We start from the raw sequence: 25,875 nt of genomic DNA, 5'->3' as shown, positions 1-25,875 counted from the left end.
TCCAGTTTTGTACACTTTGCCAAAAATACATAAAGATTTGTGGCACCCACCTGGACGACCTATAGTGGCTGCTGTTGACTCTTTGCTATCACCCTTAGCAATAACGTTGGATCGTATCTTATCACCTTTAGTTTCCAAAACTCCTTCGTATTTACGTGATACGGGGGATTTTTTACATCAGCTACAGACTCTTAGTCCATTCCCACCTGGCTCGCTCCTTATCACTTTGGATGTCAATTCCCTGTATACAAGTATTGACCACTCCTTTGGTATCTCAGCGGTCTCTTGGTTTTTGAATCAATATAGTGATTTTTCCCCAGTTCAGAAAGAATTTTGCCTTGATCTTTTGTCCATCGTCCTTCATAAAAATTATTTCCTTTTTCAGGATCAATTTTATTTTCAGATCAAAGGCACAGCGATGGGCTCTAATGTCGCCCCACCGTACGCAAACATATATATGACTCATTTTGAGTCTATGTTTGTGTATACCCATCAGCTGTTCCGCAATCATGTAGCGTTTTATAAACGATACATTGATGATATCTTCATTGTTTTTACTGGATCTCAGTCGCTCTTCGACGAGTTCTTTCAGTACTTAAACACCAGGGTTACTGGCCTTTCTTTTACTCAACATGTGGATGCATCTTGTATCAATTTTCTTGATACACTGATCCATTTGGACCAAAGAGGCGGAATTCTTTCTGACATGTATGTGAAACCTACAGATCGTAATAGTCTGTTGCATTATACTAGTAACCATCCACGGCATTTGAAAAATTCCCTGCCAATTTCACAGCATAAAAGGGTATCACGGAACGTTACAATGTTGAATCAGCGTTCACAGAGGCATGAAGAGATGTCACTAAAATTTCTTCAGCGCGGTTATCCCGCGTCAATAGTTAAGTCTGCCTTTCAGGAGAGTTTACATTCAACTCGCAAACCTAGGAGAGTGGGTCCTTTAATTTCCTTCGTTAATACATTCCATCCATATCATCCTATCATTAAGAGTATTATACTCAAACATTGGCAGGTATTGCAGAGATCATATCCTAAAATTACTGAATTCTCTACTCCTCCTTTATTTAGTTATAAACGTTCCCCTAATCTCCGTGACCTTTTGGTCAAAGCGGACATTGGATCATCGATTCTTCGGTCTCGACAGACTTTTCTTTCGACACCCAAGAAGGGTAACTATCCGTGTCTTCATTGTCCCCATTGCTCAAATATGACTAAGGGTAGTCAATTTACACATCCCCGAACTGGGAAGGTTTTTCATATAAAAGATTTTTTCACTTGTGACACATCATTTGTTATCTATTTAATAAAGTGTCCGTGCGGTCTCGGATATGTTGGGGAGACTACCCAGCATGTCCGAGACCGCATAGGGAAACATAAATCCACCATTCGATGTGGTATGACTATGTTACCAATTCCTCATCATTTTATACAATGTGGACACACAGTGTCCCAACTTCGTTTTCAAGTATTGGAGCATGTTTCTCCATTGAGACGAGGAGGTGACAGGGTCCGGAAATTGAAGAACAGAGAATCCTATTGGATTCATATGCTTAATACTCTTTCCCCTAATGGTCTTAATAGGGAGTATGATTATTGAGCAGGAGATATGGGGTCCGTCCTATTTTTGGTTTTATTCAAATATGTATAATTTTTATACTCATATATAGTATGCCTTAGTGTTTGCTGTAATCTTGCCAATGTTACTAGAAGTCTCTCTAATAAGTAATTATATTGTTACTCTTACTTATATTCCTTCTTTTGTTTCTTTTTAGACACGATGAGGTTTCTTCAGTTAACATGGAGCTTCTATCCGAGTCACCCCGTCTCACCGCTCTTTTTTCTGTTTCACGCATGCGCGCACTTCCGTGTTGCTTGAGTCTCATCGTGCGCTCCATTTCACTGGTTCTTCTGCTATTGCGCATGCGCGTACTTCCGCATTCATCGCGCATGCGCTAGCTTGCGTGTCATCATGCGTTCCTTCTTGGATTAATCAATTAGGTTGGCCCGCCCTCACTAGGTATTTAAACCTCACTGCGGCTCTGTTTCGTTCCACTCCACCACTGATCTCCCAGGGTACAGGTAATGGTCTGGCGCCTTGTCTCTCTATGGGAATTGTCTCTTTATGGGAATTGTCGTCCTTTTTACTTGTCTGACCGCTATGTCTCTACTTTTCAGTTTACCTTTATTGTGGCACCTGCTTCCTATATCCTCACTAGGATTTCTTATTTATGCCATTTAAGGTAACTTAATCAGTTTATTGTTACATATGGATGTACTTTTCTGGTATTTCTTGTTTTACTTTTGTCCCATAAGGGAGATCTTGATATGTGTATATATATATATGGAAATTTCCTCTATATTCAATGTAAAAGTTTTCTCTTTTGTTTGTTTCTAATATATGGGCCTTTATTTTAGATAAATATCCTTATCAAGTCTAATGACATTCTTCACAAGATATACATTCTTCCATGACTTTATTAGGTATATATGATGTTATCATGATTTATATGGATATGATTAATAATATCCTATGTATTTATGGTACTAATAATTGTATATATGTTTATTTCTTTAGTTTTGAAAAAGGCAATTTTTGCCGAAACGTCAACATAAAAAACTGAATAAAAACTGAATAAAAGCTATTTCAAGTTTCATTTTTTGTGTGCCGGGGTTTTCTACAAATATCTTAAAGGCTGTCACACTGTAGAGGGATCAGTTTTATTCTCATTTTCACAAGGAAAGACCAGAAGCAATGGGATGAAACTGATGGGAGGAGACACAGATTAGATATTAGAAAAAACTTTTTGACAGTGAGGGTGATCAATGAGTGGAACAGGCGGCCACGAGAGGTGGAGAGTTCTCCTTCAATGGAAGTCTTTAAAAAGAGGTTGGACAGACATCTGTCTGGGATGATTTAGTGAATCCTGCTTTGAGCAGGGGGTTGGACTAGATGACCCAGGAGGTCCATTCCAACTTTAATATTCTATGATTCTATGATTTTCCATAGCGCTGGACAAGCTTTCCCCCTTTTTTCTTCTGTCCCCCGTAAACCCTCCTTTTGGGTGTCTCTCTCCTTCTTCCCCGTCGGCCTCTTCCAGGTAGCTTTCCCCTTCTCCCCCCTCGTCCCTCCTTCGGTGTCTTTTCCCCCTCTCCCTTCCTCTTATGTCTTTCCTCCTCTTTCCCCGCAGCCCTCCTCTGGGTGTCTCTCCCCATATCCTCATTAGCCCTCCTCCAGGTGTCTTTCCTCTTTCCATCGTCAGCCTTGCTTCAGTGTCTTTCCCCCTCTTCCCTTCTCCAGTGTCTTTCCCCCTCTCCCCCCATCGGCCCACCTCCGGTGTCTTTTCCCTTCTCCCCTGTTGGCTCTACTACTGTGTCTTTTCCCTTCTCTCCCATTGACTATCCTCCTATGTCTTTTCCCTTCTCCACCGTCAGCTCTCCTCCAGTGTCTTTTCCCCTCTCGCCTGTTAGCTCTCCTCCTATGTCTTTTCTCCTCTCCCCCTTTGGCTCTCCTCCTGTGTCTTTTCCCCTCACCTTATCAGCTCTCCTCCAGCGTCTTTCCCCTCTTCCAGGTGGCTTTCCCTCTTTTGGCCCATGCTTTGGTATCTTTCCCCTCTCCCCTCCTCCGGAATCTTTCCTCCTCTTCCCCATTGCCATTGAACCTCCTTTTGGGTGTTTTTCTCCTTCCCGTCAGCCCTCTTCCAGGTGGCTTTTCCCCTCTCCCCTCCTCCGGTGTTTTTCCTCCTCTGCCCCATCCTCCTCCGTCGGCCCTCCTTAGGGTGTCTCAACCACGGCAGTCCTCTTTCAGGTGGCTTTCCCCCCTCCCCCCCATCGGCTCTTCTCCGGTGTCTTTCACCCTCTTCCCAGTCGGACCTCCTTTGGTGTGTTTCCCACTCTCCCCTGTCAGCCTCCTCCGATGTCTTTCCAACTCTCCACCATCGGCCCTCTTTCGGGTAGCTTGCCCCTTTGCCCCATACACCCTCCTTCGGTGTCTTTTCCCCCTCTCCCTTCCTCTAATGTCTTTCCTCCTCTCCCATAGCAGCCCTCCTCTGGGTGTTCTTTCCCCATATAATCGTTGACCCTCTTCCAGGTGTCTTTCCCCTTTTCCCCTTTCCACCGTTAACCTTCCTTCAGTGTCTTTCCCCCTCTTCCCTTCTCCAGTGTCTTTCCCCCTCTCCCCGTTGGCCCTCCTCTGGTGTCTTTCCCTCTCTCCACTTCTCCAGAGTCTTTCCTCCTCTCCCCCGTCAACCCTCCTTTGGATGTCTCCCCCCCCCCCTTCCCCACCGACCCTCTTCCAGGTGGCTTTCCCCTCTCTTCCCCATTGGCTCTCCTTCAGGTGTCTCTCCCACTCTCCGCTGTAGGTCGTCCTCCTGGTGTCTTTCCCCATCTCCCCTCTTGCAGGTGGCTTTCCTCCTCTCCACCGTCGGTCCTCCTTTGGGTGTCTTTCCCATGTCGCCCCTATTACAGATGGTATTTCTGCTCTCCCCTATCGACTCTCATCCGCTGTCTTTCCCCCCTCTCCTCCGACGGCTCTTCTCCGGTGTCTTTTCCCCTCTCCCCCGTCGGCCCTCCTTTGGTATCTTTCCCCCTCTCCCTCATTGGCCCTCCTCCAGTGTCTTTCCCAGTCTACCCTGTCCTCAGGGGTCCTTTTTGGGTGAGACGAGAAGTAGTTATCAGCACGGAACATTGACCACTAGAAATTGTAGAATATTTTGTTTATTGTCTGACTCCACAACAAAGCTAAGAGCGGGGGCAGCACAGGTGATGATGTGTCCAGATTAATACTCCACGATGGGCGCGTAGCCATGGGCCTGGGGCAGGAGGGGGGCACCGCTGACCAGGGTGGTTTGAGCTGTGGTGATGGTGGATGTCTGGCCCCGCTGCTTGATCTCGCGGGCCATCTGACACCAGGTACAGGAGTAGCAGCAGCAGGAAAGGACGCAGTCATTGCAGATGGAGCCCTGAAAGAGGAGAAAGGGGTAATCTAATGGAGAACAGCGATACCCCAACCCAGGAGAATGGCGAGTCTCCCAGCCAAGGACAATGGTGAGACCCCAACCCTAGAGACCCAAGGTTCAACCTACTGGAATCTTGTACCTCTCCCGGACCGCGGTCCTCATAGCAATCGTTATAGGGGGACAAACTCCGCTGCACCCAACATATCCCATCATCATGGACACCTCCAAAAGTGGAAGACAGAGGCACTCTCCGAAATCACTCACAGTGTTACACTGCAAGCAAGGGAAGCACCAGATGGCGCAGCAACCTGCGGGGAGATAATAGCGTATTACACTCCACCCCGTAATACACAGCAGAGTAAACTGCCCTTATTACACTCCACCCCATAATACACAGCAAAGGAGACAGCCCTTATTACACTCCACCCCGTAATACACAGCAGAGAGGAGACGGCCCTTATTACACTCCACCCCGTAATACACAGCAGAGGAGACAGCCCTTATTACACTCCACCCCGTAATACACAGCAGAGAGGAGACGGCCCTTATTATACTCCACCCCGTAATACACAGCAGAGGAGATGGCCCTTATTACACTCCACCCCGTAATACACTGCAGAGGAGACGGCCCTTATTACACTCCACCCCGTAATACACAGCAGAGAGGAGACGGCACTTATTACACTCCACCCCGTAATACACTGCAGAGGAGACAGCCCTTATTACACTCCACCCCGTAATACACAGCAGAGAGGAGACGGCCCTTATTACACTCCACCCCGTAATACACAGCAGAGGAGATGGCCCTTATTACACTCCACCCCGTAATACACAGCAGAGAAGAGATGGCCCTTATTACACTCCCCCATAATACATGGAAGAGAGGAGACTGCACATATTATTGGGGGTTGTAGGGTCAGAGCTGGGGAACTGTAAAGGCCCAGTCACACTAAACAACTTACCAGCGATCCCAACAACGATCCAACCTGATAGGGATCGCTGGTAAGTTGCTAGGAGGTTGTTGGTGAGATGTCACACTGCAACGCTCCAGCGATCCCACCAGCAACCTGACCTGGCAGGGATCGCTGGAGCGTGAGCTCACCAGCAACCAGTGACCAGCCAGCAGCGCCGCGTGGAAGATGCTGCGCTTGGTAACTAAGGTAAATATCGGGTAACCAACCCGATATTTACCTTGGTTACCAGCGCACGGAGCTACACGTGCAGAGAGCAGGGAGCAGCGCACACCGCTTAGCGCTGGCTCCTTGCTCTCCTAGTTACAGCACACATCGGGTTAATTACCCGATGTGTATGTCGCGGGCGGGGAGGAGGATGGCAACGCTGCGCTCACCCCCTGCTCGGGTCCGCCCGCTGCTGCTGCTGCTCGGTGGTGGCTCGAGCGGTGGGCCGGATCCCGGGGTCTCGAGCGGCGCTCCTCGCCCGTGAGTGAAAAAGGGTGGTTTGGTTTTGGGGATATTGTCCGTGACGCCACCCACGGTTGTGGTGATTTTTGGTGACACCACCGCTGCTCTGGATGGGGATCTCGGGGACGGTGACAGGGAGCAGCTTTGGTTGTTAATCTCCCCTCTGTGGGTAGGGGGGTTGGTTGTCCCGGGGCCCGGTGACGGGGTAGGGATGGATGGCAGGTGGGTTGCGGGGCCTGATGAGGTGCAGGGTCGCAGGGGCAGCGCTGTGCCGCACGGCACGGAGGTACTCACTCAGCCCAAGGATGATGACACAGTTCACGGTAAAACAAGCGGCTGGTTGGACGGGTCCCTCGGACGGCTGCGGTGTTGTGGTTCCCTGCAAGTTAGCGGTGACTGTCTTTTCCCTGCACCTAGGTACGGTTGTTGGTATCGATGGGTTCCCACCGGTAACCCGCTCCCCGACTTGGATATGGGCCGGAGGAGCCCCTTTTTGCCCGCAGGCGCTGGCCCTGAGGAACTGATGCCTTGGCGGTGTCCCTCTCACTCGGTCGGACTGTTGCCTTCAATCGGGACTTAGTTGTTTGGAAACCCAGGAGGTCCCCTTCACTGACGGATTTGGCAAATTCACGGTGACTCCTAGCCTTGCCGGGGTCCGAAAGGCCCCTGCCACTGGTGCTGGCTTCTCTTTGCGTACCGGTCCGGTACCGCCGGGCCACCACCCGTCCGCGGTCCTTACGGTAGACTCCAATCAGCCACTCCTGCAGACGGTCACCACCGTCTGCCAACCTTGCTGTCCTGCCCGGGCCACACACCCGGACCAACTTCAGGCTCTTTTGCTGTCACTTTTCTCCTTCTCCTTCCACTACTCAGATTCTATCTCTCCACTTCACTGGATTCACTCTAACTCCAAACTCAACTCTAAACTGAGCCCTTTTCCCGCCTCCAGGACTGTGAACTCCTCGGTGGGTGGAGACCGACCGCCTGGCTCCACCCCCTGGTGTGGACATCAGCCCCTGGAGGAGGGCAACAAGGGTTTTGTGTCTGATCTTGATGTGCCTGCAGGGAGTATGGGGTGTGTTGTGGTGTTGTTCTCTGTGGCCCCTGGCTTGTCCAGGGCGACACATGTACTGCAGCTAAATGTGCACAGAGCAGGGAGCAGCGCACAATGCTTAGCGCTGGCTCCCTGCTCTCCTAGTTACAGCACACATTGGGTTAATTACCCGATGTGTACTCTGCTACACGTGCACAGAGCAGGAGCCGGCACTGACAGTGAGAGCAGCGGACGCTGGTAACGAAGGTAAATATCGGGTAACCAAGGACAGGGCTTCTTGGTTACCCGATGTTTACATTGGTTACCAGCCTCCGCAGAAGCCGGCTCCTGCTGCCTGCACATTTAGTTGTTGCTGTCTCACTGTCACACACAGCGATCTGTGCTTCACAGCGGGACAGCAACAACTAAAAAATGGCCCAGGCCATTCAGCAACAACCAACGACCTCACAGCAGGGGCCGGGTTGTTGCTGGATGTCACACACAGCGACATCACTAGCAACATCACTGTTACGTCACAAAATTTGTTCGTTAGCAGCGATGTTGCTAGCGATGTTGCTTAGTGTGACGGGGCCTTAAGGTCAAAGGTTGGTGGCAATAGGGTCAGAGCTCAGGGGCTGTAGGGTCAGACATTGAGGGCTGTAGGGTCAGAGATCAGGGGCTGGAGGATCAAAGATGGGGAACTTTATGGCCAGAGTTGGAGGAGTTTAGGGTCAGAGATTGGGGGCTGTGTGGTCAGGGGACTGTAGGGTCAGAACTCAGTGGCCATAGAGTCAAAGATGGGGGAGTGTAGGGCCAGAGGCTGTGGGGTCGGGTCAGGGGACTGTAGGGTCAGAGGTCAAATGCTGTGGGGTTAGAGATCAGGCGAGCTGTAGGGTGGAGTCTGTAGGGTCAAAGATTGAGGCTGTAGGGTCAGAGAAATATAGGTTCAGAACTGCAGGGTTAGAGGTTGCGGCTGTAGTATCGGTTGAGTTCCGTAGGGTCAGAGGTCGGGGAGCTGTAGGGTCAGAGATCAGTGGCTGTAGGGTCAGAAATGAGGGGCTATGGGTGTTAGGGTGAACTCTTAGAAAGTTCCACAAGTTGCCTACTGCCTGGTCTAATTGGTGTGGGTCGAGTGCATGCTTGAAAAATGAGATCAGACACAGTCGAATAATCATCTTTCCTCGACAAGGTCGGCCCAGACTGAGAGGTTTATTCAAGAACATGCCTTTATAAAAACTAGGAAAAGAGGCATGGTCAGCTCTACAGTGGGCATGCCCGGATGTGTCAATTGGTCAGTGGGTTGACCAATGTGTTAGTCTATGAGCTGATTGGTGGGCATCATCGGGGATCCATGGTGATGCTGATGGAGGGACGTCATCTGGTGGATCCATGCTGATGGGAGGGTCTATGATGGCATCAGTGGCCATCTTAGTTATATTTGAAAACCTGGCTCATGTAAGGCAAATTGACACATTTCCCACAATCACCTGTCAAGAGGTTAATTAAGTATTTGATCCAATGGCTCTCCTCAACATAGGATTAGGGGTTGGGGGCTGTATGGTCAGAAATAAGGGGCTGTGGGATCAGTGGTCTGTAGGGTCAGAGGCCAGAAGCCGTAGGGTCAGAAATCTGGGATGTAGGGTCAGGGGCCTGTAGAGTCAGAGGTTGTGGATGTAGGGTCGGGGGTATAGAGTAAGAGGTTGTGGATGTAGGGTCGGGGGTGTAGAGTCAGAGGTTGTGGATGTAGGGTCGGGGGTGTAGAGTCAGAGGTTGTGGATGTAGGGTCGGGGGTGTAGAGTCAGAGGTTGTGGATGTAGGGTCGGGGGTGTAGAGTCAGAGGTTGTGGATGTAGGGTCGGGGGTGTAGAGTCAGAGGTTGTGGATGTAGGGTCGGGGGTGTAGAGTCAGAGGTTGTGGATGTAGGGTCGGGGGTGTAGAGTCAGAGGTTGTGGATGTAGGGTCGGGGGTGTAGAGTCAGAGGTTGTGGATGTAGGGTCGGGGGTGTAGAGTCAGAGGTTATGGATGTAGGGTCAGGGGTGTAGAGTCAGAGGTTGTGGATGTAGGGTCGGGGGTGTAGAGTCAGAGGTTGTGGATGTAGGGTCGGGGGTGTAGAGTCAGAGGTTGTGGATGTAGGGTCGGGGGTGTAGAGTCAGAGGTTGTGGATGTAGGGTCAGGGGTGTAGAGTCAGAGGTTGTTGATGTAGGGTCGGGGGTGTAGAGTCAGAGGTTATGGATGTAGGGTCAGGGGTGTAGTGTCAGAGGTTGTGGATGTAGGGTCTGGGGTGTAGAGTCAGAGGTTGTGGATGTAGGGTCGGGGGTGTAGAGTCAGAGGTTGTGGATGTAGGGTCGGGGGTGTAGAGTCAGAGGTTGTGGATGTAGGGTCGGGGGTGTAGAGTCAGAGGTTCTGGATGTAGGGTCGGGGGTGTAGAGTCAGAGGTTGTGGATGTAGGGTCGAGGGTGTAGAGTCAGAGGTTGTGGATGTAGGGTCGGGAGTGTAGAGTCAGAGGTTGTGGATGTAGGGTTGGGGGTGTAGAGTCAGAGGTTCTGGATGTACAGTCGGGGTGTAGAGTCAGAGGTTGTGGATGTAGGGTCGGGGGTGTAGAGTCAGAGGTTCTGGATGTAGGGTCGGGGGTGTAGAGTCAGAGGTTGTGGATGTAGGGTCGGGGGTGTAGAGTCAGAGGTTGTGGATGTAGGGTCGGGGGTGTAGAGTCAGAGGTTGTGGATGTAGGGTCGGGGGTGTAGAGTCAGAGGTTGTGGATGTAGGGTCGAGGGTGTAGAGTCAGAGGTTGTGGATGTAGGGTCGGGAGTGTAGAGTCAGAGGTTGTGGATGTAGGGTCGAGGGTGTAGAGTCAGAGGTTGTGGATGTAGGGTCGAGGGTGTAGAGTCAGAGGTTGTGGATGTAGGGTCGGGGGTGTAGTGTCAGAGGTTGTGAATGTAGGGTCGGGGGTGTAGTGTCAGAGGTTGTGGATGTAGGGTCGGGGGTGTAGAGTCAGAGGTTGTGGATGTAGGGTCGAGGGTGTAGAGTCAGAGGTTGTGGATGTAGGGTCGAGGGTGTAGAGTCAGAGGTTGTGGATGTAGGGTCGGGGGTGTAGTGTCAGAGGTTGTGAATGTAGGGTCGGGGGTGTAGTGTCAGAGGTTGTGGATGTAGGGTCGGGGGTGTAGAGTCAGAGGTTGTGAATGTAGGGTCGGGGGTGTAGAGTCAGAGGCTGTGGATGTAGGGTCGGGGGTGTAGAGTCAGAGGTTGTTGATGTAGGGTCGGGGGTGTAGAGTCAGAGGTTATGGATGTAGGGTCAGGGGTGTAGTGTCAGAGGTTGTGGATGTAGGGTCTGGGGTGTAGAGTCAGAGGTTGTGGATGTAGGGTCTGGGGTGTAGAGTCAGAGGTTGTGGATGTAGGGTCGGGGGTGTAGAGTCAGAGGTTGTGGATGTAGGGTCGGGGGTGTAGAGTCAGAGGTTGTGGATGTAGGGTCGGGGGTGTAGAGTCAGAGGTTGTGGATGTAGGGTCGGGGGTGTAGAGTCAGATGTTGTGGATGTAGGTCCGGGGGTGTAGAGTCAGAGGTTGTGGATGTAGGGTCGGGGGTGTAGAGTCAGAGGTTGTGGATGTAGGGTCGGGGGTGTAGAGTCAGAATTTGTGTATGTAGGGTCGGGGGTGTAGAGTCAGAGGTTGTGGATGTAGGGTCGGGGGTGTAGAGTTAGAGGTTGTGGATGTAGGGTCGAGGGTGTAGAGTCAGAGGTTGTGGATGTAGGGTCGGGGGTGTAGAGCCAGAGGTTGTGGATGTAGGGTCGGGGGTGTAGAGTCAGAGGTTGTGGATGTAGGGTCGGGGGTGTAGAGTCAGAGGCTGTGGATGTAGGGTCGGGGGTGTAGAGTCAGAGGTTGTGGATGTAGGGTCGGGGGTGTAGTGTCAGAGGTTGTGAATGTAGGGTCGGGGGTGTAGTGTCAGAGGTTGTGGATGTAGGGTCGGGGGTGTAGTGTCAGAGGTTGTGGATGTAGGGTCGGGGGTGTAGAGTCAGAGGCTGTGGATGTAGGGTCAGGGGTGTAGAGTCAGAGGTTGTGGATGTAGGGTCGGGGGTGTAGTGTCAGAGGTTGTGAATGTAGGGTCGGGGGTGTAGTGTCAGAGGTTGTGGATGTAGGGTCAGGGGTGTAGAGTCAGAGGTTGTCGATGTAGGGTCGGGGGTGTAGAGTCAGAGGTTGTCGATGTAGGGTCGGGGGTGTAGAGTCAGAGGCTGTGGATGTAGGGTCGGGGGTGTAGAGTCAGAGGTTGTGGATGTAGGGTCGGGGGGTGTAGTGTCAGAGGTTGTGAATGTAGGGTCGGGGGTGTAGTGTCAGAGGTTGTGGATGTAGGGTCGGGGGTGTAGAGTCAGAGGTTGTGGATGTAGGGTCGGGGGTGTAGAGTCAGAGGTTGTGGATGTAGGGTCGGGGGTGTAGAGTCAGAGGTTGTGGATGTAGGGTCGGGGGTGTAGAGTCAGAGGTTGTGAATGTAGGGTCGGGGGTGTAGTGTCAGGGGTCGGGGCTGTAGAGTCAGAGATTGGAGGCTGCAGAGTCACCATATATACAAAGGTAATTACTTGACTGCATTCATCAGTCTACATTGTTTTTAATAGTGGACAGGTCTGATATGGTCCAGGCTATGGAGTGACATATCGCCTGCAGGTACTGGGTATTTTCCCTTCTAGGGATCGGCGGTGCCATCTAGTGGCCATGTTTGTTTTCACCTCTTTTACTATTACTATTTACCATTTATTACACATTCATGTTTGCATCGATGAATGTGGTGGTTACATTTATCGTGGGTATATACTTGCAGTGCACTTTACATATCTGCACTGTATATAATCATGGGATTTAACTTTTTTTTATGTATTCCTTCACAGCTAGTAGGTTGGGGAACAGTCCGGATATTATATGACTAAAAAATATTGTGCTATAGAGTCGGGGGGTGTAGTGTCAGAGATCAGGAGCTGTAGGGTCAGGGGTGTAGCATCAGAGATCGAGGCCAGGGTCAAGGGTGTACATGAGAGATCGGGAGCTGTAGCATCTGAGATTGGGGCTGTAGGGTTGGAGGTGTGGTATCAGAGATCGGAGGCTATAGGGTCAGGAGTGTAGTGTCAGAGATCAGGAGCTGTAGCATCAGAGGTCGAGGCTGTAGGGCTGGATCGACAGAGGTCGAGGCTGTAAGGTCAGGGCTGTAGAGTCGGGGTTTTAGCATCAGAGGTCGAGGCTGTAGGGCTGGGGCTGTAGCGTCAGAGGTTGAGGCTGTAAGGTCGGAGCTGTAGAGTCAGGCTGTAGCATCAGCGGTCGGGGTTGTAGGGTTCGGGCTGTAGCATCAGAAGGTGAGGCTGTAGGGTCGGGAGTGTAGTGTCAGAGATCGGGAGCTGTAGGGTCGAGGCTGTAAGATTGGAGCTGTAGCCACAGAGGTCAATCTGTAAGGTTGGGGTTGTAGAGTCGGGGATGTAGCGTCAGAGGTCGGGGCTGTAGGGTTGGGGCTGTAGCGTCAGAAGTCGAGGCTGTAGGATTTGGATGTAGCGTCAGAAGTCGAGGCTGTAGGGTCAGGAGTGTAGTGTCAGAGACCGGGGGCTGTAGAGTCGAGGCTGTAGGATTGGAGCTGCAGTGTCAGAGGTCGAGGCTGTAGAGTTGGGGGTGTAGCGTCAGAGGTCGGGGCTGTAGGGTCGGAGCTGAAGTGTCAGAAGTCGAGGCTGTAGGGTCAGGAGTGTAGTGTCAGAGATCGTTGGCTGTAGGGTCAGACATTGGGGGCTGTAGGGTCGAGGCTGGAGGGTTGGGGCTGTAGCATCAGAGGTCGGGAGCTGTAGCATCAGACATCGGGGGCTGTCGGGTCGAGGCTGTTGGATTGGAGCTGCAGTGTCAGAGGTCGAGGCTGTAGGGCTGGGGCTGTAGCGTCAGAGGTTGAGGCTGTAAGGTCGGAACTGTAGAGTCGGGCTGTAGCATCAGCGGTCGGGGTTGTAGGGTTCGGGCTGTAGCATCAGAAGGTGAGGCTGTAGGGTCGGGAGTGTAGTGTCAGAGATCGGGAGCTGTAGGGTCAGACATCAGGGGCTGTAGCGTCAGAGGCCGGGGCTGTAGGGTCGGAGCTGAAGCATCAGAAGTCGAGGCTGTAGGGTCAGGAGTGTAGTGTCAGAGATCGTTGGCTGTAGGGTCAGACATCGGGGGCTGTAGGGTCAGACATCGGGGACTGTAGCGTCAGAGGTCGAGGCTGTAGGGTCAGGAGTGTAGTGTCAGAGATCGTTGGCTGTAGGGTCAGACATCGGGGGCTGTAGGGTCGAGGCTGGAAGGTTGGGGCTGTAGCGTAAGAGGTCGAGGCTGTTGAGTCGGGGAGGGGCTGATTGCACTCACATATTCCGCAATCATCACAGCAGTCGCACAGGTCGCTGCCCCAGCGAGGATTCTGCGTTACGGTCACGGTCTGCGTGGTGATGAACCCCGGCTGAGAGACGATGGCCTCCATCTGTTACCTGAGGATATGAACAGGGGGTCAAACAAAAGGGATACCACAGACACAAGAGCAAAACAGCCTCCAGGTGTCCCACCATTGGTCACTTCACCTGACCATCACCCACACTTTATTAACCCCTTCATGATGGTGCAGCATAATACAGATCCAGTGCCATACAGATCCCTGCACAGAGGTTAAAGGGTGAAGTCCGGGGATCCTGTGGAATCTACCAGACATAGTAGTTTGGCCAAGTCTAACAAAGGTAGGAGATGTCTCCTCATAGCGAGGACCCCCAGACCCTCCCTTCTACCCAGTAAGAAGGGGTCTGCGGCTTATGTTCAGGGGTTATGACTGTATGTAATTAGGGGTAACAGGGGAGATCAGGGGGTGATGATGAGATTTGTGGGTACAGGACACGTTTCCTCCATTATATGGGGAGGTTGGGGGTGATGAGATTTGTGGGTACAGGACACGTTTCCTCCATTATATGGGGAGGTTGGGGGTGATGAGATTTGTGGGTACAGGACACGTTTCCTCCATTATTCGGGGAGGTCGGGGAGGTGATGATGAGATTTGTGGGTACAGTACACATTTCCGCCATTATACGGGAAGGTTGAGGGGTGATGATAAGATTTGTGGGTACAGGACACGTTTCCTCCATTATATGGGGAGGTTGGGGGTGATGAGATTTGTGGGTACAGGACACGTTTCCTCCATTATTCGGGGAGGTCGGGGGGTGATGATGAGAATTGTGAGTACAGAAGATATTTCCCCCATTATATGGGCAGGTTGGGGGGTGATGATGAGATTTGTGGGTACAGGACACGTTTCCCCCATTATTCGGGGAGGTCGGGGGTGATGATGAGATTTGTGGGTACAGGGCACGTTTCCCCCATTATTCGGGGAGGTGATGATGAAATTTGTGGGTACAGGGCACGTTTCCCCCATTATTCGGGGAGGTCGGGGGGTGATGATGAGATTTGTGGGTACAGGGCACGTTTCCCCCATTATTCGGGGAGGTCGGGGGGTGATGATGAGATTTGTGGGTACAGGACACGTTTCCCCCATTATTCGGGGAGGTCGGGGGTGATGATGAGATTTGTGGGTACAGGGCACGTTTCCCCCATTATTCGGGGAGGTCGGGGGGTGATGATGAGATTTGTGGGTACAGGACACGTTTCCCTCATTATTCGGGGAGGTTGGGGGGTGATGATGAGATTTGTGGGTATAGGGCACGTTTCCCCCATTATTCGGGGAGGTTGGGGGTGATGATGAGATTTGTGGGTACAGGACATGTTTCCTCCATTATTCGGGGAGGTCGGGGGGTGATGATGAGATTTGTGGGTACAGGACACGTTTCCCCCATTATTCGGGGAGGTCGGGGGGTGATGATGAAATTTGTGGGTACAGGGCACGTTTCCCCCATTATTCGGGGAGGTCGGGGGGTGATGATGAAATTTGTGGGTACAGGGCATGTTTTCCCCATTATTCGGGGAGGTCGGGGGGTGATGATGAGATTTGTGGGTATAGGGCATGTTTCCCCCATTATTCGGGGAGGTCGGGGGGTGATGATGAGATTTGTGGGTACAGGACATGTTTCCCCATTATTCGGGGAGGTCGGGGGTTGATGATGAGATTTGTGGGTATAGGGCACGTTTCCCCCATTATTCGGGGAGGTCGGGGGGTGATGATGAAATTTGTGGGTACAGGGCACGTTTCCCCCATTCGTGGAGGTCGGGGGGTGATGATGAGATTTGTGGGTACAAGACATGTTTCCTCCATTATTCGGGGAGGTCGGGGGGTGATGATGAGATTTGTGGGTACAAGACATGTTTCCTCCATTATTCGGGGAGGTCGGGGGGTGATGATGAGATTTGTGGGTACAGGAAACGTTTCTGCCATTATTCGGGGAGGTTGGGGGGTGATGATGAGATTTGTGGGTACAGGACACGTTTCCCCCATTATTCGGGGAGGTTGGGGGGTGATGATGAGATTTGTGGGTACAGGACACGTTTCCCCCATTATTCGGGGAGGTCGGGGGGTGATGATGAGATTTGTGGGTATAGGGCATGTTTCCCCCATTATTCGGGGAGGTCGGGGGGTGATGATGAAATTTGTGGGTACAGGGCACGTTTCCCCCATTATTCGGGGAGGTCGGGGGGTGATGATGAGATTTGTGGGTATAGGGCATGTTTTCCCCATTATTCGGGGAGGTCGGGGGGTGATGATGAGATTTGTGGGTATAGGGCATGTTTCCCCCATTATTCGGGGAGGTCGGGGGGTGATGATGAGATTTGTGGGTACAGGACATGTTTCCCCATTATTCGGGGAGGTCGGGGGGTGATGATGAGATTTGTGGGTATAGGGCACGTTTCCCCCATTATTCGGGGAGGTCGGGGGGTGATGATGAAATTTGTGGGTACAGGGCACGTTTCCCCCATTCGTGGAGGTCGGGGGGTGATGATGAGATTTGTGGGTACAGGACATGTTTTCCCCATTATTCGGGGAGGTCGGGGGGTGATGATGAGATTTATGGGTACAAGACATGTTTCCTCCATTATTCGGGGAGGTCGGGGGGTGATGATGAGATTTGTGGGTACAGGACACGTTTCTGCCATTATTCGGGGAGGTCGGGGGATGTTGATGAGATTTGTGGGTACAGGACACGTTTCCCCATTATTCGGGGAGGTCGGGGGGTGATGAGATTTGTGGGTATAGAGCACGTTTCCCCCATTATTCGGGGAGGTCAGGGGGTGATGATGAGATTTGTGATTACAGGACATGTTTCCCCCATTACTCGGGGAGGTCGGGGGTTGTTGATGAGATTTGTGGGTACAGGGCACGTTTCCCCCATTATTCGGGGAGGTCGGGGGGTGATGATGAGATTTGTGGGTACAAGACATGTTTCCTTCATTATTCGGGGAGGTCGGGGGGTGATGATGAGATTTGTGGGTACAGGACACGTTTCCCCCATTACTCGGGGAGGTCGGGGGATGTTGATGAGATTTGTGGGTACAGGACACGTTTCCCCCATTATTCGGGGAGGTCAGGGGGTGATGATGAGATTTGTGGGTACAGGAGATGTTTCCTCCATTATTCGGGGAGGTCGGGGGGTGATGATGAGATTTGTGGGTACAGGACATGTTTCCTCCATTATTCGGGGAGGTCGGGGGATGTTGATGAGATTTGTGGGTACAGGACACGTTTCCCCATTATTCGGGGAGGTCGGGGGGTGATGAGATTTGTGGGTATAGAGCACGTTTCCCCCATTATTCGGGGAGGTCAGGGGGTGATGATGAGATTTGTGATTACAGGACATGTTTCCCCCATTACTCGGGGAGGTCGGGGGTTGTTGATGAGATTTGTGGGTACAGGGCACGTTTCCCCCATTATTCGGGGAGGTCGGGGGGTGATGATGAGATTTGTGGGTACAAGACATGTTTCCTTCATTATTCGGGGAGGTCGGGGGGTGATGATGAGATTTGTGGGTACAGGACACGTTTCCCCCATTACTCGGGGAGGTCGGGGGGTGTTGATGAGATTTGTGGGTACAGGGCACGTTTCCTCCATTATTCGGGGAGGTGATGATGAAATTTGTGGGTACAGGGCACGTTTCCCCCATTATTCGTGGAGGTCGGGGGGTGATGATGAGATTTGTGGGTACAAGACATGTTTTCTCCATTATTCGGGGAGGTCGGGGGGTGATGATGAGATTTGTGGGTACAGGACACGTTTCCTCCGTTATTCGGGGAGGTCGGGGGGTGATGATGAGATTTGTGGGTACAGGACACGTTTCCCCCGTTATTCAGGGAGGTCGGGGGGTGATGATGAGATTTGTGGGTACAGGACACGTTTCCCCCATTATTCGGGGACGTCGGGGGGTGATGATGAGATTTGTGGGTACAGGACACGTTTACCCCATTATTCGGGGAGGTCGGGGGGTGATGATGAGATTTGTGGGTACAGGACACGTTTCCCCCATTATTCGGGGAGGTCGGGGGGTGATGATGAAATTTGTGGGTACAGGGCACGTTTCCCCCATTATTCGGGGAGGTCGGGGGGTGATGATGAGATTTGTGGGTACAGGGCATGTTTTCCCCATTATTCGGGGAGGTCGGGGGGTGATGATGAGATTTGTGGGTATAGGGCATGTTTCCCCCATTATTCGGGGAGGTCGGGGGGTGATGATGAGATTTGTGGGTACAGGACATGTTTCCCCATTATTCGGGGAGGTCGGGGGGTGATGATGAGATTTGTGGGTATAGGGCACGTTTCCCCCATTATTCGGGGAGGTCGGGGGGTGATGATGAAATTTGTGGGTACAGGGCACGTTTCCCCCATTCGTGGAGGTCGGGGGGTGATGATGAGATTTGTGGGTACAGGACATGTTTTCCCCATTATTCGGGGAGGTCGGGGGGTGATGATGAGATTTGTGGGTACAAGACATGTTTCCTCCATTATTCGGGGAGGTCGGGGGGTGATGATGAGATTTGTGGGTACAGGACACGTTTCTGCCATTATTCGGGGAGGTCGGGGGGTGTTGATGAGATTTGTGGGTACAGGACACGTTTCCCCCATTATTCGGGGAGGTCAGGGGGTGATGATGAGATTTGTGGGTACAGGAAATGTTTCCTCCATTATTCGGGGAGGTCGGGGGGTGATGATGAGATTTGTGGGTACAGGACACGTTTCCCCCATTACTCGGGGAGGTCGAGGGATGTTGATGAGATTTGTGGGTACAGGGCACGTTTCCCCCATTATTCGGGGAGGTCGGGGGGTGATGATGAGATTTGTGGGTACAGGACATGTTTCCTCCATTATTCGGGGAGGTCGGGGGATGTTGATGAGATTTGTGGGTACAGGACACGTTTCCCCATTATTCGGGGAGGTCAGGGGGTGATGAGATTTGTGGGTATAGAGCACGTTTCCCCCATTATTCGGGGAGGTCAGGGGGTGATGATGAGATTTGTGATTACAGGACATGTTTCCCCCATTACTCGGGGAGGTCGGGGGTTGTTGATGAGATTTGTGGGTACAGGGCACGTTTCCCCCATTATTCGGGGAGGTCGGGGGGTGATGATGAGATTTGTGGGTACAAGACATGTTTCCTTCATTATTCGGGGAGGTCGGGGGGTGATGATGAGATTTGTGGGTACAGGACACGTTTCCCCCATTACTCGGGGAGGTCGGGGTGTGTTGATGAGATTTGTGGGTACAGGGCACGTTTCCTCCATTATTCGGGGAGGTGATGATGAAATTTGTGGGTACAGGGCACGTTTCCCCCATTATTCGTGGAGGTCGGGAGGTGATGATGAGATTTGTGGGTACAAGACATGTTTTCTCCATTATTCGGGGAGGTCGGGGGGTGATGATGAGATTTGTGGGTACAGGACACGTTTCCTCCGTTATTCGGGGAGGTCGGGGGGTGATGATGAGATTTGTGGGTACAGGACATGTTTCCTCCATTATTCGGGGAGGTCGGGGGGTGATGATGAGATTTGTGGGTACAGGGCACGTTTCCCCCATTATTCGGGGAGGTCGGGGGGTGATGATGAGATTTGTGGGTACAAGACATGTTTCCTTCATTATTCGGGGAGGTCGGGGGGTGATGATGAGATTTGTGGGTACAGGACACGTTTCCCCCATTACTCGGGGAGGTCGGGGGGTGTTGATGAGATTTGTGGGTACAGGGCACGTTTCCTCCATTATTCGGGGAGGTGATGATGAAATTTGTGGGTACAGGGCACGTTTCCCCCATTATTCGTGGAGGTCGGGGGGTGATGATGAGATTTGTGGGTACAAGACATGTTTTCTCCATTATTCGGGGAGGTCGGGGGGTGATGATGAGATTTGTGGGTACAGGACACGTTTCCTCCGTTATTCGGGGAGGTCGGGGGGTGATGATGAGATTTGTGGGTACAGGACACGTTTCCCCCATTATTCGGGGAGGTCGGGGGGTGATGATGAGATTTGTGGGTACAGGACACGTTTCCCCCATTATTCGGGGAGGTCGGGGGGTGATGATGAGATTTGTGGGTACAGGACACGTTTCCCCCATTATTCGGGGAGGTCGGGGGGTGATGATGAGATTTGTGGGTACAGGACACGTTTCCCCCATTACTCGGGGAGGTCGGGGGGTGTTGATGAGATTTGTGGGTACAGGGCACGTTTCCCCCATTATTCGGGGAGGTCGGGGGGTGATGATAAGATTTGTGGGTACAGGACACGTTTTCCCCATTATTCGGGGAGGTCGGGGGGTGATGATGAGATTTGTGGGTACAGGACACGTTTCCCCCATTATTCGGGGAGGTCGGGGGGTGATGATGAGATTTGTGTGTAAAGGACACGTTTCCCCCATTATTCGGGGAGGTCGGGGGGTGATGATGAGATTTGTGGGTACAGGGCACGTTTCCCCCATTATTCGGGGAGGTCGGGGGGTGATGATGAGATTTGTGGGTACAGGACACGTTTACCCCATTATTCGGGGAGGTCAGGGGGGGGGGAGAATTGTGGGTACAGGACACGTTTCCCCCATTACTCGGGGAGGTCGGGGGGTGTTGATGAGATTTGTGGGTACAGGGCACGTTTCCCCCATTATTCGGGGAGGTCAGGGGGGGGGAGAATTGTGGGTACAGGACACGTTTCCCCCATTACTCGGGGAGGTCGGGGGGTGTTGATGAGATTTGTGGGTACAGGGCACGTTTCCCCCATTATTCGGGGAGGTCGGGGGGTGATGATGAGATGTTTTGTCCCTGGACGCTGTTGGCTGCTCTGATTCCTCCGCTCTTCGCTCTGATCTTTTGGCTTCTTGTTACTTTTCTTTAGAAGCGGCGACTGAAGCCAAGAAACCCGGGAGACAACGAAGAAACGAAACCTAATAATAAGTTATCATCCATTCATACGTCAGAGGAGGACGTGCAGCAAGGAAGGCCGACGCCGAGCTGTCCGAGAGCAGATACAAGGAGCAGATATCACTGTATGGAGAGCAGATACAAGGAGCAGATATCACTGTACAGAGAGCAGATACAAGGAGCAGATATCACTGTATGGAGAGCAGATACAAGGAGCAGATATCACTGTATGGAGAGCAGATACAAGGAGCAGATATCACTGTACAGAGAGCAGATACAAGGAGCAGATATCACTGTATGGAGAGCAGATACAAGGAGCAGATATCACTGTACAGACAGCAGATACAAGGAGCAGATATCACTGTATGGAGAGCAGATACAAGGAGCAGATATCACTGTATGGAGAGCAGATACAAGGAGCAGATATCACTGTATGGAAAGCAGATACAAGGAGCAGATATCACTGTACAGACAGCAGATACAAGGAGCAGATATCACTGTATGGAGAGCAGATACAAGGAGCAGATATCACTGTACAGAGAGCAGATACAAGGAGCAGATATCACTGTACAGAGAGCAGATACAAGGAGCAGATATCACTGTATGGAGAGCAGATACAAGGAGCAGATATCACTGTATGGAGAGCAGATACAAGGAGCAGATATCACTGTACAGACAGCAGATACAAGGAGCAGATATCACTGTATGGAGAGCAGATACAAGGAGCAGATATCACTGTACAGAGAGCAGATACAAGGAGCAGATATCACTGTACAGAGAGCAGATACAAGGAGCAGATATCACTGTACAGAGAGCAGATACAAGGAGCAGATATCACTGTACAGACAGCAGATACAAGGAGCAGATATCACTGTATGGAGAGCAGATACAAGGAGCAGATATCACTGTATGGAGAGCAGATACAAGGAGCAGATATCACTGTATGGAGAGCAGATACAAGGAGCAGATATCACTGTACAGACAGCAGATACAAGGAGCAGATATCACTGTATGGAGAGCAGATACAAGGAGCAGATATCACTGTACAGAGAGCAGATACAAGGAGCAGATAGCACTGTATGGAGAGCAGATACAAGGAGCAGATATCACTGTATGGAGAGCAGATACAAGGAGCAGATATCACTGTACAGACAGCAGATACAAGGAGCAGATATCACTGTACAGAGAGCAGATAGAAGGAGCAGATATCACTGTATGGAGAGCAGATAGAAGGAGCAGATATCACTGTATGGAGAGCAGATAGAAGGAGCAGATATCACTGTATGGAGAGCAGATACAAGGAGCAGATATCACTGTACAGACAGCAGATACAAGGAGCAGATATCACTGTACAGACAGCAGATACAAGGAGCAGATATCACTGTACAGAGAGCAGATAGAAGGAGCAGATATCACTGTATGGAGAGCAGATACAAGGAGCAGATATCACTGTACAGACAGCAGATACAAGGAGCAGATATCACTGTACAGACAGCAGATACAAGGAGCAGATATCACTGTACAGAGAGCAGATAGAAGGAGCAGATATCACTGTATGGAGAGCAGATAGAAGGAGCAGATATCACTGTACAGAGAGCAGATACAAGGAGCAGATATCACTGTACAGAGAGCAGATACAAGGAGCAGATATCACTGTACAGAGAGCAGATACAAGGAGCAGATATCACTGTATGGAGAGCAGATACAAGGAGCAGATATCACTGTATGGAGAGCAGATACAAGGAGCAGATATCACTGTACAGACAGCAGATACAAGGAGCAGATATCACTGTATGGAGAGCAGATACAAGGAGCAGATATCACTGTACAGAGAGCAGATACAAGGAGCAGATATCACTGTACAGAGAGCAGATACAAGGAGCAGATATCACTGTACAGAGAGCAGATACAAGGAGCAGATATCACTGTACAGACAGCAGATACAAGGAGCAGATATCACTGTATGGAGAGCAGATACAAGGAGCAGATATCACTGTATGGAGAGCAGATACAAGGAGCAGATATCACTGTATGGAGAGCAGATACAAGGAGCAGATATCACTGTACAGACAGCAGATACAAGGAGCAGATATCACTGTATGGAGAGCAGATACAAGGAGCAGATATCACTGTACAGAGAGCAGATACAAGGAGCAGATAGCACTGTATGGAGAGCAGATACAAGGAGCAGATATCACTGTATGGAGAGCAGATACAAGGAGCAGATATCACTGTACAGACAGCAGATACAAGGAGCAGATATCACTGTACAGAGAGCAGATAGAAGGAGCAGATATCACTGTATGGAGAGCAGATAGAAGGAGCAGATATCACTGTATGGAGAGCAGATAGAAGGAGCAGATATCACTGTATGGAGAGCAGATACAAGGAGCAGATATCACTGTACAGACAGCAGATACAAGGAGCAGATATCACTGTACAGACAGCAGATACAAGGAGCAGATATCACTGTACAGAGAGCAGATAGAAGGAGCAGATATCACTGTATGGAGAGCAGATACAAGGAGCAGATATCACTGTACAGACAGCAGATACAAGGAGCAGATATCACTGTACAGACAGCAGATAGAAGGAGCAGATATCACTGTATGGAGAGCAGATAGAAGGAGCAGATATCACTGTATGGAGAGCAGATAGAAGGAGCAGATATCACTGTATGGAGAGCAGATACAAGGAGCAGATATCACTGTATGGAGAGCAGATACAAGGAGCAGATATCACTGTATGGAGAGCAGATACAAGGAGCAGATATCACTGTATGGAGAGCAGATACAAGGAGCAGATATCACTGTACAGAGAGCAGATACAAGGAGCAGATATCACTGTATGGAGAGCAGATACAAGGAGCAGATATCACTGTATGGAGAGCAGATACAAGGAGCAGATATCACTGTATGGAGAGCAGATAAGGAGCAGATATCACTGTATGGAGAGCAGATACAAGGAGCAGATATCACTGTATGGAGAGCAGATACAAGGAGCAGATATCACTGTACAGAGAGCAGATACAAGGAGCAGATATCACTGTATGGAGAGCAGATACAAGGAGCAGATATCACTGTACAGAAAGCAGATACAAGGAGCAGATATCACTGTACAGAGAGCAGATACAAGGAGCAGATATCACTGTATGGAGAGCAGATACAAGGAGCAGATATTGTATGGAGAGCAGATACAAGGAGCAGATATCACTGTATGGAGAGCAGATACAAGGAGCAGATATCACTGTACAGAGAGCAGATACAAGGAGCAGATATTGTATGGAGAGCAGATACAAGGAGCAGATATCACTGTATGGAGAGCAGATACAAGGAGCAGATATCACTGTATGGAGAGCAGATACAAGGAGCAGATATCACTGTATGGAGAGTAGATACAAGGAGCAGATATCACTGTAGAGAGCAGATACAAGGAGCAGATATCAATGTATGGAGCAGATATCACTGGCTACAGCCCCCAGCTGGGAGCATTATCTTGGATGTGTATCAAAATCACTGGGACCCCATATCTCTGTGATTCAGAGTGTAAAAATAAATAAATAAATTGTCGTAAGGCCCAAGTACATTGATATCCAGCACAGATAAAGCGAACGGCTACAGGCTGCAGCCCCCAACTGTGGGCATTATTTTGGCTGTGTATCAAAACACAGTCTATATAAAGCAGCCTGCAGCCGTCCAAAATTGTCATATCCATTAGATGCGACAATTCCAGCTCTTTACCCTGCTCATACTGATTGCCCTAATGTGGTGGCAATTGGGGTAACATAAGGGGTTAATGACAGCTGTGATTTGTCAAAAATCACAGCTGCCACTAAGCCCTGGATTAGTAATGGGGAGGACTCTTCCGTGGCTGCAGCGTCTCCATACTTGTCTCCCTTGGCTGCAGTGTCTCCGGACTTATCTCCCGGGTGTCATTGTCTGGTGACTACAAAGGAGCTGCTGGCAGCGGATCCTGATGATATACATTTATCAGTAGACCCTTCTTCAGAGGGCCCTTAGTAACCTCAGTGATCGCAGGCGAGGCTGGAAGTGGCGGGATTTCTGCACGTGTCTTTTTCCGGACCACTAACGTCTACATTTTGTGATTCTTGAATTTCCCCACTCTTCTTTGGTGCCGCAGTGTCAGTGGTGAGCGTATGCCTATATACACACTTATGGACAGAATTGTGGGTTTCTTCTGATAAAGTAAGAACATTTCACAATGGGCATTCATAGTATCATAGTATCATAGTATCATAGTATCATAGTATCATAGTATCATAGTATCATAGTATCATAGTATCATAGTATCATAGTATCATAGTATCATAGTATCATAGTATCATAGTATCATAGTATCATAGTATCATAGTATCATAGTATCATAGTATCATAGTTTTTAAGGTTGAAGGGAGACTCTTAGGGGCACTTTGCACACTACGACATCGCAGCCCGATGCTGCGATGCCGAGTGCGATAGTGCCCGCCCCCGTCGCAGCAGCGATATGTGGTGATAGCTGGCGTAGCGAAAGTTATCGCTACGCCAGCTTCACACATACACTCACCTGCCGTGCGACGTCCCTGTGGCCGGCGACCCGCCTCCTTGTTAAGGGGGCGGGTCGTGCGGCGTCACTGCGACGTCACACGGCAGGCAGCCAATCAGAGCGGAGGGGCGGAGATGAGCAGGATGTAAACATCCCGCCCACCTCCTTCCTTCCGCATATCCTACGGAAGCCGCAGTGAGGCCGGTAGGAGACGTTCCTCGCTCCTGCGGCTTCACACAGCGATGTGTGATGCCGCAGGAGCGAGGAACAACATCGGACCGTCGCGTCAGCGTAATCATGGATTACGCCAACGCTGCACCGATGATATGATTACGACGCTTTTGCGCTCGTTAATCGTATCATCCAGCCTTTACACACTGCGATGTCGCATGCGATGCCGGAAGTGCGTCATTTTCAATTTGACCCCACCGACATCGCACCTGCGATGTCGCAGTGTGCAAAGTGCCCCTAAGTCCATCTAGTTCACCCCGTAGCCTAACATGTTGATCCAGAGGAAGGCAAAAAACCCCAATGTGGCAAACAAGTTCCAATGGGGAAAAAATGTCCTTCCTTCGTCCACATCCGGCAATCAGACTAGTTCCCTGGATCAATAC

General features: G+C 50.8%; 1 protein-coding gene across 2 annotated transcripts in view; it reads right to left on the bottom strand.

The window, feature by feature from the left end:
- Window positions 1-4,715: 4,715 nt before the first annotated feature.
- Window positions 4,716-25,875, bottom strand: part of LOC142260438 (placenta-specific gene 8 protein-like) — a 29,251-nt gene continuing 8,091 nt past the window's right edge. For both annotated transcript variants that reach the window (XM_075331914.1, XM_075331913.1), the window contains exons 2-4: window positions 13,769-13,887; window positions 5,100-5,281; window positions 4,716-4,976 (exon numbers count right to left, since the gene is read on the bottom strand). In XM_075331914.1, the coding sequence (XP_075188029.1) occupies window positions 4,794-4,976; window positions 5,100-5,281; window positions 13,769-13,880 (477 nt within the window). In that variant the 5' untranslated portion in view covers window positions 13,881-13,887 and the 3' untranslated portion in view covers window positions 4,716-4,793. The remainder of the gene's footprint in view (window positions 4,977-5,099; window positions 5,282-13,768; window positions 13,888-25,875) is intronic.

Source organism: Anomaloglossus baeobatrachus, unplaced genomic scaffold, assembly GCF_048569485.1.
Source record: "Anomaloglossus baeobatrachus isolate aAnoBae1 unplaced genomic scaffold, aAnoBae1.hap1 Scaffold_105, whole genome shotgun sequence".
Taxonomy (NCBI): Eukaryota; Metazoa; Chordata; class Amphibia; order Anura; family Aromobatidae; genus Anomaloglossus; species Anomaloglossus baeobatrachus.
The sequence above is the reverse complement of the archived record's forward strand: the minus strand, read 5'-3'. Positions and strand labels throughout refer to the sequence as shown.